Raw genomic sequence first — 14,891 nt, 5'->3', positions numbered from 1 at the left:
ATAAGAACATGTGTTTAGATTTTGTCAAGTCAGATGGCATCCGGAGACACTACCCAGTCTCGGGCCATCAAATTTTAAAGTTTTACTAAACCACAAAGTTCATCTTGAGATTATAACAGGAGTCAGACCACTACATTTGTCATAATTTCTCCTTCTTAGGGACATGATGTGAAATTCCATTAGGTCATAATATTCTTGCTACACATCTTCTAAAAATTCTAACAGTTTATTGGGCGCATTTTCAGAATTCATTCTATAATTTTTTTTTCACATGAGTCCTTAAGGCGAATTCGTTTTCTTGAAGAGAAATTTTACCAGAATAGGTCTTTTGAAAATGTGTGTTTTGCACTAAGGAAATCAACCATTTGGGGGCACCTGGGGGGCTCAGTTGCTTGAGCATCTGACTCTTGGTTTCGGCTCAGGTCATGATCCCATGGGTCATGATAATCTGGCTTTGCACTCTGTGGGGAGTCTGCTTCAAGAGTCTCTTCCTCGGGAACCCTAGGGGGCTCAGTGGTTGAGCATCTGCCTTTGGCTTGGCTTCAGGACGTGACCCCAGGGTCCTGGGATCGAGTCCCACCTCAGGCTCCTCCACGGAGAGCCTGCTTCTCCCTCTGCCTGTGTCTCTGCGTCTCTCTCTGTGTCTCTCCTGAATAAATAAATAAAATCTTTAAAAAAAAAAGTCTCTTCTTCTTCCCCTCCCCTCCTCCCTCTCTCACTCTTTCTGTCTCTAAAATAAGTAAATTAAAAAAAAATAAAAAAGAAAATCAACCAATTTTTTTTTGACTCTCCACTTTTCTCTTTTAAGTTTTCTAAGGGTATGTTTTTCCAATTAAAGCTCGGTATCAACTCAAAGCCCATTGAGTTAAATGTATCGGAACGGTCACTTTTCCTCCTTTGGTGTCAGGTGCTCATGTGAATGCATTTCTAGAAGATAACCGTATTTGCAATTATACCTCTTGGACTTTTGTGTGAAAAGTCCAGTTGAAATTGTTAGATCCCTTTAAATATGTCAGCATTTATGAAACGTTCTTAGAACAATTGGAAGTAGAACAATTGCAAGTGGCTTGAGAAAAATCTGTTCTACATATAGGAAATGACACATCTTCTGTAGCTTATAGCTTTATCCTTGAACTCGTGAGCTGCACGTGCTCGTGCTTACCAAAATTCACACGGTCTCTTTTCTAGTAATTAGCTTTAAAGGAGTAGTTATCAAATATTATTCAAAGGTATCAGAGAAAGCCAACAAGGAAAGAAATGGAACTTTGGAACATTGAAGACATGAGTTCTGAATACGCGGAGGGCGTAGCTGACGCCGTGCAAGGAACTAACAGATACTGTTAGTTATGCCAAGCAGAACGTGATGGCATTTAGTGTGGAACTTCGAAAAAGAACTTTGTACTCTTTTGAACATTAGGATGTCAGAATTTCAGCTTAGATTATATAGGTTTCCAACAAAGATGATCTGTATAATCGTTTTGGAAACACTCAATTGTTCAGGAAATGAGACGACACTGCATTGAAGATGCACAGCAAGGAAAATGCAGAGCTGCGGGAAGGACATTTGTTTCATCATCCACATTTTTTTCCAGTCTTCTTTAAGCGTTGGATTTGACAAATATTTTCAGCAGTTATGTTTTCTGTGAGGAGTTTTCTATCTTGTGCGCATAATCCTTTGAAGAAAATGTGTTGAACCCAAGAATTGCAAAGACAGAGAAGTAGGAGTAGGAACATACCGAAAAGAACCTACTCAGATAACCTTCGTAGACAAGACTTCACTGACTTTACCACCTGGATTAGGAGTTTCTTTTGGGTGGTTTTATAATGTGCTGTGTGTATTTCATATTGTTTTTTAGTATAAAATCTGTTTTTATGTATCTGCTTCCCTTGTGAGTGAGCACCGTGTTATACCCAACAGTGAGTCAAGGCCTGGCCCAGAGAAAGAACTCAAGAATTGTTTGAAATCATTACATAAATGATTTTTTAAAAACTTGATGAATATAAATCAGTCTTAAAAATAAGAATTGAGGGATGCCTAGGTGGCTCAGTGGTTGAGCACCTGCCTTTGGCTCAGGTTGTGACCTCGGGGTCCTGGGATCGAGTCCCATATCGCGTTCCCTGCATGGAGCCTGCTTCTCCCTCTGCCTGTGTCTCTGCCTCTCTCTCTCTCTCTGTGTCTCTCATGAAAAAATAAATAAAATCTAAAAAAAAACAAATTTTAAAGTCCACTTTGAAAGAGAAGGGATAAGTAATAAGGGAAGTACATATCATTGTTACGATTATTATTTAAAATTATATTGGTGGGGATCCCTGGGTGGCGCAGCAGTTTGGAGCCTGCCTTTGGCCCAGGGCGCGATCCTGGAGACCCAGGATCGAATCCCACGTCGGGCTCCCGGTGCATGGAGACTGCTTCTCCCTCTGCCTGTGTCTCTGCCTCTGTGTGTGTGTGTGTGTGTGACTATCATAAATAAATAAAATTAAAAAAATTAAAAAAAATAAATAAAATAAAATTATATTGGTTAATAATTTACCACCAATTATTTACAAGCTACTCTTCTCAGTAATATTTATTTTTATGTGTCTCTCATGAATAAATAAATAAAAATAAGAGTTGATACTTATGGGGACGCCTGGGTGGCTCAATGGTTGAGCATCTGCCTTCCGCTCAGGTCATGATCCTGGGATCCGGGATCAAGTCCCACTCCGCACAGGGAGTCTACTTCTCCCCCTGCCTGTGTCTCTGTCTCTGTCCCTCTGCGTCTCTCATGAATAAATAAATAAAACCTTAAAAAAATTGATACTTCTGCTGTAAAAGTTAGTTACACACATTGTTAACCCACGGCAGATTTTATGTGATTCCTATCTATTCTCTTAGAAATGAGCACAAGGAATACAGTTTGATAGATGGGGGCAGACATTCCTGTTGATATGTACCCAGCAGCACATGTTCATTTTTCACCAAATTATATTCCATAGTTTGTTAAGATTGTGGGTATAGACTTATAGGCTCTAAGGTTGCTTTGGTTCGGTGGTGTCTACCTTCAGAGCTCTCTGCTGAAAATGTGTGTGGTATTTATATCATGTGAAACCATGGTAATGAACCATGTAGGATTGGGGTTCACGAGGAGCCATAGAACATTCTGAAAAGACACGGACTTTAGAATCCAGCCCATGGATTCTAAATTTTACCATTCAGCTCGGCCAGTTGTTAGATTTATGAACCTAAGGACGTAAATATCATAACCTCTCCCACTATCGTTCCCATCTGGGAGGGGCATTATTGAAAAATATTTTATGAATTTTTGCAAACACAATTATTCCAGAAAAGAACATAAAACACATACATTTGTGAAAAATAAAGGACAAATAAATGTCTATATAAATAAATAATGCCTCAAAGAACAGTCGCTAGTTTTTATCCCCACCTTGACTGTCGCAGTAGGTCCTTTCGGCCTCTTTGTTCTCCGTAGGCCAGAGCTGTCCTGGTAAGTTTTTATGCCTGTTCACCTTGTGTAGTGTGATCTGATATATCTTTTAAGAAACACCAATGTAGGATATGAAATGGTCAACTTTCTGCTTCTGGGCCCTGGTTGAGAAGAGCCTTTTATCCCAGCAGAACATAGGAGTAAAAGAATGAATATTTGGCCTGTGTCATTTCTTGGATGTAGTGTAGAAAACACGAGTTGGTCATTAAGGGAAATTGTCTGGTGTTTTTGTAGGATTTCGGTGTGCTTTTTGTGGACCTTGGGGAGTTCCTCCAATAGGGTGTTTTCTATTTTTGTCGTTACGAGGTCCCAGAAAGCTAAGGGACTCAGTGTTGTGCTCCCAGTTAATTTACAGTTCTTCCTCGCGTCCCTTCCTAGTTCACATTCTATTTACACACTGAGACTGAACATGAAAATAAATAAATACATGGTTTTATAAAACCAAAGATAAAATCCCCATTCTTAGGTTTATTTGAATTTCATCCGTTCAACGATGTCTTATTTCTGTAGGGGCTCTTTTAAAAATTGCCTTTTTAACCCACGGCAGATTTTATGTGATTCTTACCCCCAAATTTAGAAAAATGTAATTTCTTTTCCGGGATTCCCATTGGTCTCAACGGGCAGTACACACTGGTACCTCTGCTTGTCTTTACTTGAATCCATCCATTTGAAGAGCGACTTGGAAACCTCGAGTTAATTTATGAACTGGCTATAAAATTGAGTAGCTAAAAGATTATTGACCTGAGCAATCTGTGTAGAACTTAGATGTATTTATATGCTAAATGTGATCATTACTAGAAGGGTACGTTTTTCTCTGTCTTTAGCCCTCGCCCACACCTGTTATGACCCACGTTCTACTCTGTCTCCAAATTGAAAATAAGATGAGTAACTGGAATGCAAAAGCTTCATTAATTGGATGTTCTACGTACTGATGCATTTGCATTATCTCTTTCACTTTTCAATCACTCCCTTAGAAATCTAAATTGATTCAGAGAATCAGCATGTGGGCAGGTGGATAGGGAAGCTGGTAGGAACAGGTGTGCCCTTAGCTATGTTCTTTCTGTGTCTTGCCCTCTACTGGTATGGACTTGCTAAAGGTTCTTTACATTTCAGTGCCTGTAAATTTGGGGGTAAATGGATGGTATCCAGGAGTTTCGAACTAACTTATAGATGCAGCTTAATGTGGTAGTTTTAGCTTGGAATATAAACCCCTTTCTGCTTATTTATCTGTGTGACATAAGTCATGTCACTTTTCCACTCTTAAGTCTCAGTTCCTTGCAGCTAATAGAAATAACAATACCTGCTTTATAAGACGGTTGGAAAATCAAATGTAGTATGTGTGTTTGAGGGAGAATAGACTATAAAAAGAAGGGTTCCATTTAGTAAATAGTAGTTCAAATGTTCATGTATTAAGCTTCGTTTATTTTGCTACTTAGAAATCTAAATGGTTAGATTTATTCAAAGACAATCCAAATGATTGTTCTCGTAAATTCCTAAATGAACTTAACCACTTGGGCTTTTTTTTTTTTTTTTTTTTTTTTTTTTTTTTTTTTTTACGGAAGCCTTTAAAAATGGTGAAGTGTCAACTGTAAGAGAAGCTGTTTATTTCTCAGAACTATTTGACAAAATTCTCACCTTCCCTGACAAAATATAAACAAAACTAACTCAATGAGTTCTAGTCCCTGGGTGGTGCTTTTCAAGAGTACTTTCCTGAAAGAGCCATCACAAGAATTAGAATTATTCGTTGACCTTTGCTGATGATTTCTTTCTTCTAAAACTCACCCTTTTGAATTCGCAGGTATGAATGTAAGCAAGAGCGAGATAACAAAGGAAACTTCATTGAAACCGTCCAGGAGATCCCTGCCTTGCCTCGCCCAGAGCTATGCTTACTCAAAGAGCTTGAGCCAGTCGACCTCACTCTTTCAGTCAACGGAGAGTGAGTCTCAGGCTCCCACTTCGGTAACTTTACTCTCCGCTGGCAAAGCAGAGCCAGGTGAGCAGCTATTCCTGGTTTTCTTGTTCAACTTGCAAAGAGTAAGTGTTCTCAAACCATTCCTTCATCCATTTTGCTAGTATTTATAGAGCTCGCTAGCAGGAAGGCTGGCATAGAAAGGAGAACAGTACACCAGTCAGACAGAAGGCCATTTGTTGACCAGATGTGTTTTCACTCCTTTCTTGCCTTGAAAGAAGCCAACCTTGGGGGAACCCAGACCTGGTATTTCCTGTTTGCTGGCTCATTATCATTTCTGGTGAGAATCTATAACCGGTAACGGAGTAGAATTGTGTCAGCCATAATAAACTCAGTTTCCTAAACAGGAAGACCAAAGACTTTAAATAATATTGACAATAAAGCAGTGAAGGTTTGGCTGCACAAAGATATGGTTGGACAAGTGTTAGCAATCTACTGCTATCCCTGAAGCCTTAGGCAACGCAAGAGCTGAAATACAGGGAAGTGCCAGCTAGGTGCCACACTGATGACACTTTGTGGCTGCCCTGGGCACCTTCCTACACACATGCCCGTCTGAGATACCATTATCTTATTTTCACAAAAGCCAAGAGTCAAAATACAACCAGGCCCCCTGTCGTTCAGAGGATGGAGTGTGTCTCCCATCCCTCTCTGGGTTGCTTTTTTTGTCTTATGAGAATGCATTACTTCATGATTCCCTGGGGTTGTTTCTTCCTCTAGATCACTTGAAAATGTCAAGATTCTCTTTTCAATAATACCATGAAATTACTGCCAATTATGAATAATAGCTTACATCCATGTCCAATAACAAAGTGCCTAATTACTCAAGAGGATGAAGGTATTAAAATATAATAGAGATGTATCTTGCTCTGACTGAGTAAAATTTTAAATAACTAATTTCAACTCATTAACTTCGAAAATATCTTTTTTTGGTCATCATTTGGCCATCAGTCACGATGGTCATTTTTCTAAGTGATTTTAATCTTTTTCTTTCCAAAACTACAAATTTCTTTCTTTTTTTTTTTTTTTTTTTTCTCCCCAGTTAATGCTGAGGAGGATAAAAAAGACTCTGTGCTCAAATGCTCTTTTGCTGACCTCAGTGATTTCTGCTTGGGTAAGTTGATTTCTATTCCTTTACAGCCTCTCCAAAGGCAAACTGTCTTCTTCAAACCTAGAATTTTTTTTTTTAAAGATTTTATTTATTTATTCATGAGAGACCCAGAGAGAGAGAGAGAGAGAGAGAGAGAGGCAGAGACACAGACAGAGGGAGAAGCAGGCTCCCTGCAGGGAGCCCGACATGGGACTCGATCCCAGGTCTCCAGGATCACGCCCTGGGCTGAAGGCAGTGCTAGACGGCTGAGTCACCTGGGCTGCCCTAGAATAATTTTTTAAGAAACAACAACAACAACAACAACAAAAAAACAAAAAAACAAAAAAAAAAAAGAAAGAAAGAAAAAAACCCCACACATTTGGTCTTTAATATTTGATGGGTGAGTATAATATTCTCAGGTTAAAAATGATTAAGGTATTTCATGTACAGTTTGAAATTCAAGTAATATAAGAAGATTTGTAATGAACAACAATCTTATTACCAAAAGTTTTTAACACTTTTTGCTGTTGAGCTTTTGGAAATTTCCTTGAATTCTCTATGAATAAGCACATTAATACCACTGTTTCTAGATTTATTAAATACCAGCAGTACCTGTTGATCCCCTGTGGCGTTAGATGAAGATTTAGCTTATGTGCATAATCCTTCAATTTTTCATAGTTATATTGCCATTTAAAATATTAAACCTCTCTCCCGATTAAATTTGTAGCTTTGAGTAGTATATTTACACCAATATATCATGTTCTATCACATTTTAACACTATCTTTTGACTCTGTACTTGGCAAATGTGGCACTTCTATGAAAATAAGGCTTCTGACACTTATAGGATCACATCGTCTTCTACAGTTCCAAGTTGTTATGACCCCTGTGCCAGTCTTGAATAGTCCCAGAATTGAAGTCACATCGATTCCCCTTTCGAACCCTCCATCAAAATACAGATTACCCAGAATCATGCCACACTAAACTTATTTTCTTGCTTATACCACAAACTTTTGTTAGTTTCATTTTCCTAGATTATCTATTTTTTTCTAGTGAGGAGACAATATCTCATCTTCTAAGTATTCCCATATGTTCCAGATTCTAACTTTTATATCCTTTACCTCATTCTTCTTCCTTAAGAAATTCTTGGTGTTCACTGACTTTTCATTAGATGACTGGGTTAGTTCCAGTTTCTACTGTCCCGCATATTCCTCTTTCTTAGTTTTCAGTCTCATATTTTCCAGAGTATATCCTTAAGCAGCTACCTCTGAAGGCTCAGATGTGATGCAAACGTTGTAAGTTATTGTATGTCCGAGACGACGTCAGTTCACTCTTACATTTCATTGTATTTGCTTGGTTATAAAGTCCTAGGTTAAAAGTAATTTTCCTGGAAACCTGGAAACTGGATTCACTTTTCATCCAGCCTCCATTGTTACTGTTAAAAGCACAATTGTTGTCTGATTCTTGTTCCTTTGTCATTGATTTTTTTTCTTCTCTCTGTGCATTTTTATTATCTTTATTTTTGTTACAGAATCATACAGCTTTATGTTTAAGTGTGTGTGCATGCATGTGTGTACAATTTCTTTCATCTCATGGTTTTGATTTCTGCCTCAGTTCTGGAAGATTTCCTGCACTTTTCTTCCAAATGACTTTTTATTTGTGTATGTGTGTGTGTTGAGGAGAAGGTGAGATCATGTATGTATATTGATGTGACTTTTTCAGAGCATCCTATTGCATTTCATCAACACAACCTCTCTAATCTCTCTAATTACACTTGTGATTGTCTTAAGTTTTCCTTCGCTTTTGAAGTTTTATCCTGTTGTTCCAGGGATCCATTTTTTTGGCCTGCTTCAATTAGTCATTGTCTTTTAGGCTGTAGAATTTCCAACCGTTTCTGGTGATCTTTGGTCATCTGTTTACATTTAAGAATACAACAAGAAGAAGGCTGACTCAGAGTTCTAGGTACATGCACGAGTCTCAGGAAAGGAAAGATTTCACTCTAGAGTGAATGGTTTAGGAGCCATCACTTAGGTGATGCACCCAATGTCGGATTGAAAATCGTATTCCAGAGAGCTGACTCGCACATGCAGAGTGCTCCCGCACTTTGAATTTCTTCAGAGAAAAAGTTTGTGTTTGCATATTGTATTGTCAGACCTTCAGTTTTCTTCAGGTTTTCACCTCTGACTCTCACTCCTGTGCTTATCTACCACCTTTGAGCCCAGGCATCTCTAGGATTTGGCTAAAGAGATTCACCGTCTTCCTGACTGCAAAAAATCTAGGCTAAGCTACTGTATCAGTTAACAGTCTTACATCAGAATTTTGCCTTCTAGAAAATTATTGTAGGAAGATACTTTTTGAAAGTTATTTATTATCATGATAATGACGTCTTTAGAGCAAGGGATGGCAAATATACTTGAAAACTCATTTAGCCATCTCGAACTTCCTTTATTTACCAACAAGTTGATGACACCCAGCTCTTCAATGAGATATTTTGTTGTATGAGCCAAAGGATGAAACCTGTAGAACACTTACTTTAGAGACTCCGTATTGGATTTTTTGTTTAAAATTCTATTCGAAAAAAAATAGTTTCAGAAATGAAAAATATTTTCCCTGACAGTTTTCTGGATAATAATCATCAAACTTAAGAATGGAAAGAAGTTAAATATTCTTGTAACCGTACTATTGGACCTTTCGTGGCATGTTGCTGAGTGGGGAAAAATAGCTTAAATGTAAATGTAGGCCTCCCCTCATTTTAGTTGAAAATGTATGAGAAAAGAGGTAGAAATATTCCAGTATGCTAGCTAATAGTGCATAACTTCACACGATAAGGTTATTTGTCTATATTTTTTTCTTGAAACAACATATATAAATATTATAAAAAAGAATATGTAAAGAAAAAACTCACATCAGAATTTTTTGTAGATAGGGAAAATTGCTCTTATTTCAGTCAAACTAGTACACAATTCAATGGAGAGTTTTTAAAACTGAAACTCGAAACTGGTTGATAGTCACCTAGTATTTGGAATAACAGTAATATTGAAAGGTTCTATCCTGACCCTCAGTTGGTAGTCAATATAATTTTTATTTTTCCTGTAGCAGAGACAATTTTGCCCAGCCTTCCCTTTTGCTTTTTGCTACTATCACCCAAGATTTGCTTCATTTGAGCAAGATTTGCCTTCAGATCTGTGGCTGGCTGGACTTGTGCATGGGCAATGCCTTTGAACTGGGACTTCTCTTTTTCATAAACTGAATAGAAAGAAAATAAAGCCAGAATTGATCAAAAAGTGGCATTAACCTATTGTAACACTTATTTTAAACCTGAGAGTGAATTTGTTTATAGCCTTCAGAAGGTTCACCCTGAGTTTTCAGTAGTGAACATATTGGTGGCCTGGCAGCATCGCCTACTTCAGTGGTTCTCAACTCTGGCTACACATTCAAGTCACCCGGGAGCTCTTAAAACTCTCTGGGTCCCAGCTCCTGAAAATCAATTTTACTTGGTCTGAGGATTGAAATCAGGATCCATACTTTTAACTATAACCCCAGGCCAACATTGAATGTAGCCAGAATTAAGAATTTCTAGCCTAAAACATGTATCTTGATTTCTCTCTGAGAACATTGTTAAGGTACTTTTTCATAATTTTTTAAACAATGAGCTGTGTTATTTATGATAGCACTCTGAATTACTGAAAATTAGTCATGTTTCTTAAATATTCACTTTTGTGTGTGTGGCATCGAGACAGTGCTGGCGTATTAAGTTTCCTAATTAAAGGAAGACAGCCACCGGCAGGTTCATTTCATATACAACATCGATATCAAAGAGAACGTTTCATCAGAACAAATATACTCAATCAGAGTACAAAGGTCTTTTCCATACTAATTAATTCTGGAAGAGGTTACTATTGTTATTTTCTGATAAGAAGACAAAAATAAGCACAAAAACCTTGTCTGAAATACCATACAAGTGACATAGTTTGCATAGCACCTTTCATTAATAATTCTCCCAAATTAATACTGGTTAATAGCCTCACAATGACTCCGGTCATGCAAGTCTTTCCATTCAGTTCTATCCATCTTATTTTTGAAAGTTAAAAAAATTGTGATAGTGACATCATAAGTGTTGACATTTTCTCTAAATGCTTAATGTAATTGGGCGTCCTCACTCCATGGATGTTTCTCCCCTCATCCTTCCAGTATGTCCCAATCATCCGCCACACTTGACCTGTCTTCCTACCTCTTCAGGCATCGTACCTCATAGTCAACACTTTAGCACCCCCAGCCTCAATCTACCATGCATTCAATTTAGGGAACCATCACAGCTTCCCAAGAGGTTAAAGCATCCACACCTGAGGTATTTGCCTTTACAGTGAAGGTGAGAATGAAGCTCTGGCTGACTGTGGTATCAGCAGGTGTTCCAGGAATCCATCTGGATGTAACACCTGGCTGAAAAGTACTCGTTTAGAGGCAGCCACATATCTAAAATGGATATGATTTTTTCTTTGAGAATAGATCAAGCAAAACGGTGTCAAATATACCAAGAGTGCAATTAAATAAAGCATGAGTGTTTTAGCAATACATACTCTCTTTTAAATTCAATGAAGTTGCATTTTCTAATTTTGCTTTTAGAGTGCAGACTGCCAGCTTCTACCGTTGGGTTGGTTAATGCATGAGAGTTAAGTACCAGCAGGCTCTAATACAGTTTTTGAAACCTGACTGATGCATCTAGTTAATGGCTTTTTCTTAAGAGACAGAGAGAGAGAGAGAGAGAGAAAGAGAGAGAGAGAATCACATGAGTGTGAGGGAGGAGTAGAGGGAGGGGGAGAGAGAGAATCCTTGCTGAGTGTGGAGCCCATTGTGGGGCTCGATGTCATACCCCTGAGATTATGACCTGAGCCAAAATCAGGTGGATGCTCAACTGACTGGGCCACCCAGGCACCCTCCTTTATTTTGTTTTGTTTTTTTTTGTTTTTGTTTTTGTTTTTGTTTTTTTTTACAGTGAACTACTTTGAGTAGTTCAAAGTAGTTTGCCCCATGAGACTATCAGCGCTGTTGCAGAGTTGGCTACAGGTAGTCTGTGTTCCATTGAGGATGAGTATAGCTCATTGTTCAAAATGATAGCTACGGGGGAAGGAACACTCCTGGTTCTGTTGACTCAGAGCTGGACATTTCTAGTAAGATTGCCTAGCAGGATTTGTAGTGTATTATGGTTGAAATGCTGTTTTCCCTGCCAGACATTGGTCAAATTCTCATTCTTGTATCTACTAGCTGTGTGACTGTGGCATATTATTAACCACTCTGAGCCTCGGTAATCCCATTTATTAATTGGAATTAATGATCCAGGCTTTGCAAGACTTTTAAATTAAAAAATTAATTTTTAATTAAATTTAATTAATTTATTTAAATTAAATAAAGAGGCGCAACTCCACCACACTCCTAGCACAACATCATAGAGGTTCGACAAATATTTGTTCATTGCTTTATTCACTCACTCATTAAGCTTATCTTGCACCTCAAGTTTTGCTGGGCTCAGAGATATCTTCCCCAACCAACTTTTATCATCAAAATGTGATTTTTTTTGTGGCAGAGTGGAATAACAATAATTTGCTGAACACTTATTACAAACTCTCTGCCTGACTTATCTTACTTAATTCTCATAACATTTTTTTTTTTTTTTTGAGTTAGGTACTATTATTAGCCTCTTTTCTTTTTAGCTGAGGAACCTGATTGGCCAAGATAGGATAACTTGCTAAATGCCATACATCTAGCCAAGGAAGAATTGAAATCCTAATCTAGGAGGTCTTAGCCCCTCATCTTCTCCCTCAATCATCCCAGTAGGAACACAGTCCATGGAGGGGAGAGGTGGTTAGTGGTGTCCATAGAACACTAGCTCTGCAATGTTAATAAGTATGGGGCTGCGAGCAGTGAAACACTGCATAGTAAAATATATTTGGGTGATGATTGGTTGCATAAGGCTAATCAGGTTGGGAGGTTTAGAATTTCATTGTTTGGTTTTCTTCCTTCATTATTTTGCCATCTGTGAGCCTTTAATTCTTTTTTTTTTTTTTAAGATTGATTTATTTATTTTAGAGAGATAAAGAGTGAAAGCTGGGGGAGGGGGAAAGGGAGAGAGAGAAATCCTCAACCAGACTGCCCACTGAGGGTGGAGCCCCACACGGGCTCTATCTCACAACCTTAAGATCATGGCCTGAGCCAAAGTCAAGACTCACACACTCAAGCCATGAGCCAGCTAGGTGCACCTAATTCTACTTTTCATAGGACAGCTCACAAAGCCAGAGCACCATTTGATCTTTTGCCTGGAGCCACACAGACAGACAGACAGCCACACACACACACACACACACACACACACACACACACAGTTATTCTGGCAAGTGTCAATCCATGTAACAAGGGACTTGAAACTCCGATGTGACGATACCCTTGTCTGTCGGCCTGGAAGCCCTGTGTTATCACTCGCCCTCTCTCTTGCAGGTGTTCTGTAAAGTGACAAGGACAGAGAAATCCATATTAGCAAGTAACTGGAGCTTATGCTGCAATAAACCCAGATAACTTTGAAGTGAAATAATCAGGGCTTGTTAAGGCCAACATAATTTGGCTGCAGCCAACTAAAACGTGCATCTACCCAAACTTGTGAAATCAACATTTCATTAATGCTATGAAGTGAGTCCCTTTAGGATCTGATTTATGTTGGCACAGCCAGATATTTGTCTTCTGTGAGCTTAAACGTTCAGGTGGTGGAGGGTTCATTTTATTCCTTAAAACAGTTATGGTCAAATGAGTACGTGGTACTTTTGCTTTCATCCTGTAATATTAGATAATCTCCAATAGTTTTTGATATTTCTTTCAAATAACGTTTCGCATTAAGATGGCGGAAAAAATAACTTCTTATTGATGTTGCCAACCTACTTCAAGATTACAGAAATAGAGGAATTACACTGAAAGAATGGATTGTTTTCCAGTTGTGACAGCCTTACAGTCGCTGCAAATCTTTTTATTTGTTAGCTAAGCCCATTAAATAAGTCCTCTTGCCTCAATTTTTTTTTTTCAAATTGTGTTCAGCATCTGACACTGCTCAGCACTTGCTGCTGCAAGTGCTATATCCACTGCCACCCGTTGTCCAGTGTGCCATGTCCCTGGGGAGATGTGCATAATAACTTCCTAATCGTCTCTGCTCCCATCCTCGCCTCCTTATGGTCTATTTTGCATACAGCAGTTACCAGAAGCTTTCATAAAAGGAAAATTAAATATCATCATTTCTCTACTCACATCCCTCCTGGTTTCCCACTACCTGTCAGATGTAGACTCCTAACTGTAGCCTTCAGAGGCCTTAAGAGATGTGGCCCTGCTCTAGCTCTAGAGCATTTGCTAATGCTTCCGTTTACTCACAGTGCTAGAGCCATCCCAGCCCTCTTTTGTTCTTTATTCATTATAAGTTTTGCTCTTATCCCAAGTCCCTACGCTGAGAGAAATATGAGCTTCACTTTGTGTCTCCTGATCTTGAATTAAGAGATATTACTGGAAATTACAAGATTTATTTTTTTTCCCTCTTTCCATTTCCAGAGGACAGAGACTTGCTTAGTCTTGTTGGTGCCGACAGCCCAGAATCAAGAACAGTACCTGGCACATAGTAGGTTGTCAAGGAGTAGTTTTAGGATCCCTGAAAGGAGAGATGAACGGATGAAAGCCAAGGAGGATATTGACACACATATCTTTGGAGAATCTGCTCTCCGTTACTACTTTGCTTTCTGTGATGTCATTCATCGCTGTGGTTTTCTCACTCATTAGGAATCAGTACCGTGTTATTGTTCTCACTGAAGACCTAATCTAATGGCATTCCTCGTGTTCATGTAAGATGTATTGGCAAACCTTTTGCAGAGCATTTAAAGACCTAATAGCTATGGCTCTTTTTAGTAGTAAGAGAATGCCTTTCTAACATTATTCCCAATGGGAAGTCCTCTGGAGTGCCCATTTAGATGCTTCCTACTTTCTATTATCCGATTATTATTTCTATTATAGCACTTTGGCTGGTTCACTAGAATGATAATAACTGCCCTCTATGTCTGTCTCATTCGTGTTACCTGTACACACTGTCTACTCGATGGATGGATCATTGATGATTGGGTGAATGTGTGGAACAATGCATGTGGATAGAGTAAGCACTGGCACATGACACAGTGGAAAGCATTTATCTTCAAAATTTGCTTGGGTGTGGGGTTGACTGAATACAGCTTTGGCAGTGCCCTCACTGTGACTGGCTAGTGTCGGGGCTTGAGAGCAATGCTCGTGTTGGGAGAAGTGGGCAGCAAAGGAACTGCAAGGAATTAGTAAGTTCGG

General features: G+C 38.7%; 1 protein-coding gene across 6 annotated transcripts in view; it reads left to right on the top strand.

Annotated features, from left to right (window-relative positions):
- Window positions 1–14,891, top strand: part of ANO3 (anoctamin 3) — a 372,668-nt gene that overhangs the window by 197,627 nt on the left and 160,150 nt on the right. For all 6 annotated transcript variants that reach the window (XM_072793741.1, XM_072793740.1, XM_072793739.1 and 3 more), the window contains 2 exons: window positions 5,284–5,478; window positions 6,494–6,565. In XM_072793741.1, the coding sequence (XP_072649842.1) occupies window positions 5,284–5,478; window positions 6,494–6,565 (267 nt within the window). The remainder of the gene's footprint in view (window positions 1–5,283; window positions 5,479–6,493; window positions 6,566–14,891) is intronic.

The sequence above is a fragment of the Canis lupus genome, chromosome 23 (genome assembly GCF_048164855.1).
Source record: "Canis lupus baileyi chromosome 23, mCanLup2.hap1, whole genome shotgun sequence".
Taxonomy (NCBI): Eukaryota; Metazoa; Chordata; class Mammalia; order Carnivora; family Canidae; genus Canis; species Canis lupus.
This window is presented reverse-complemented; position numbering and strand designations above follow the sequence as displayed.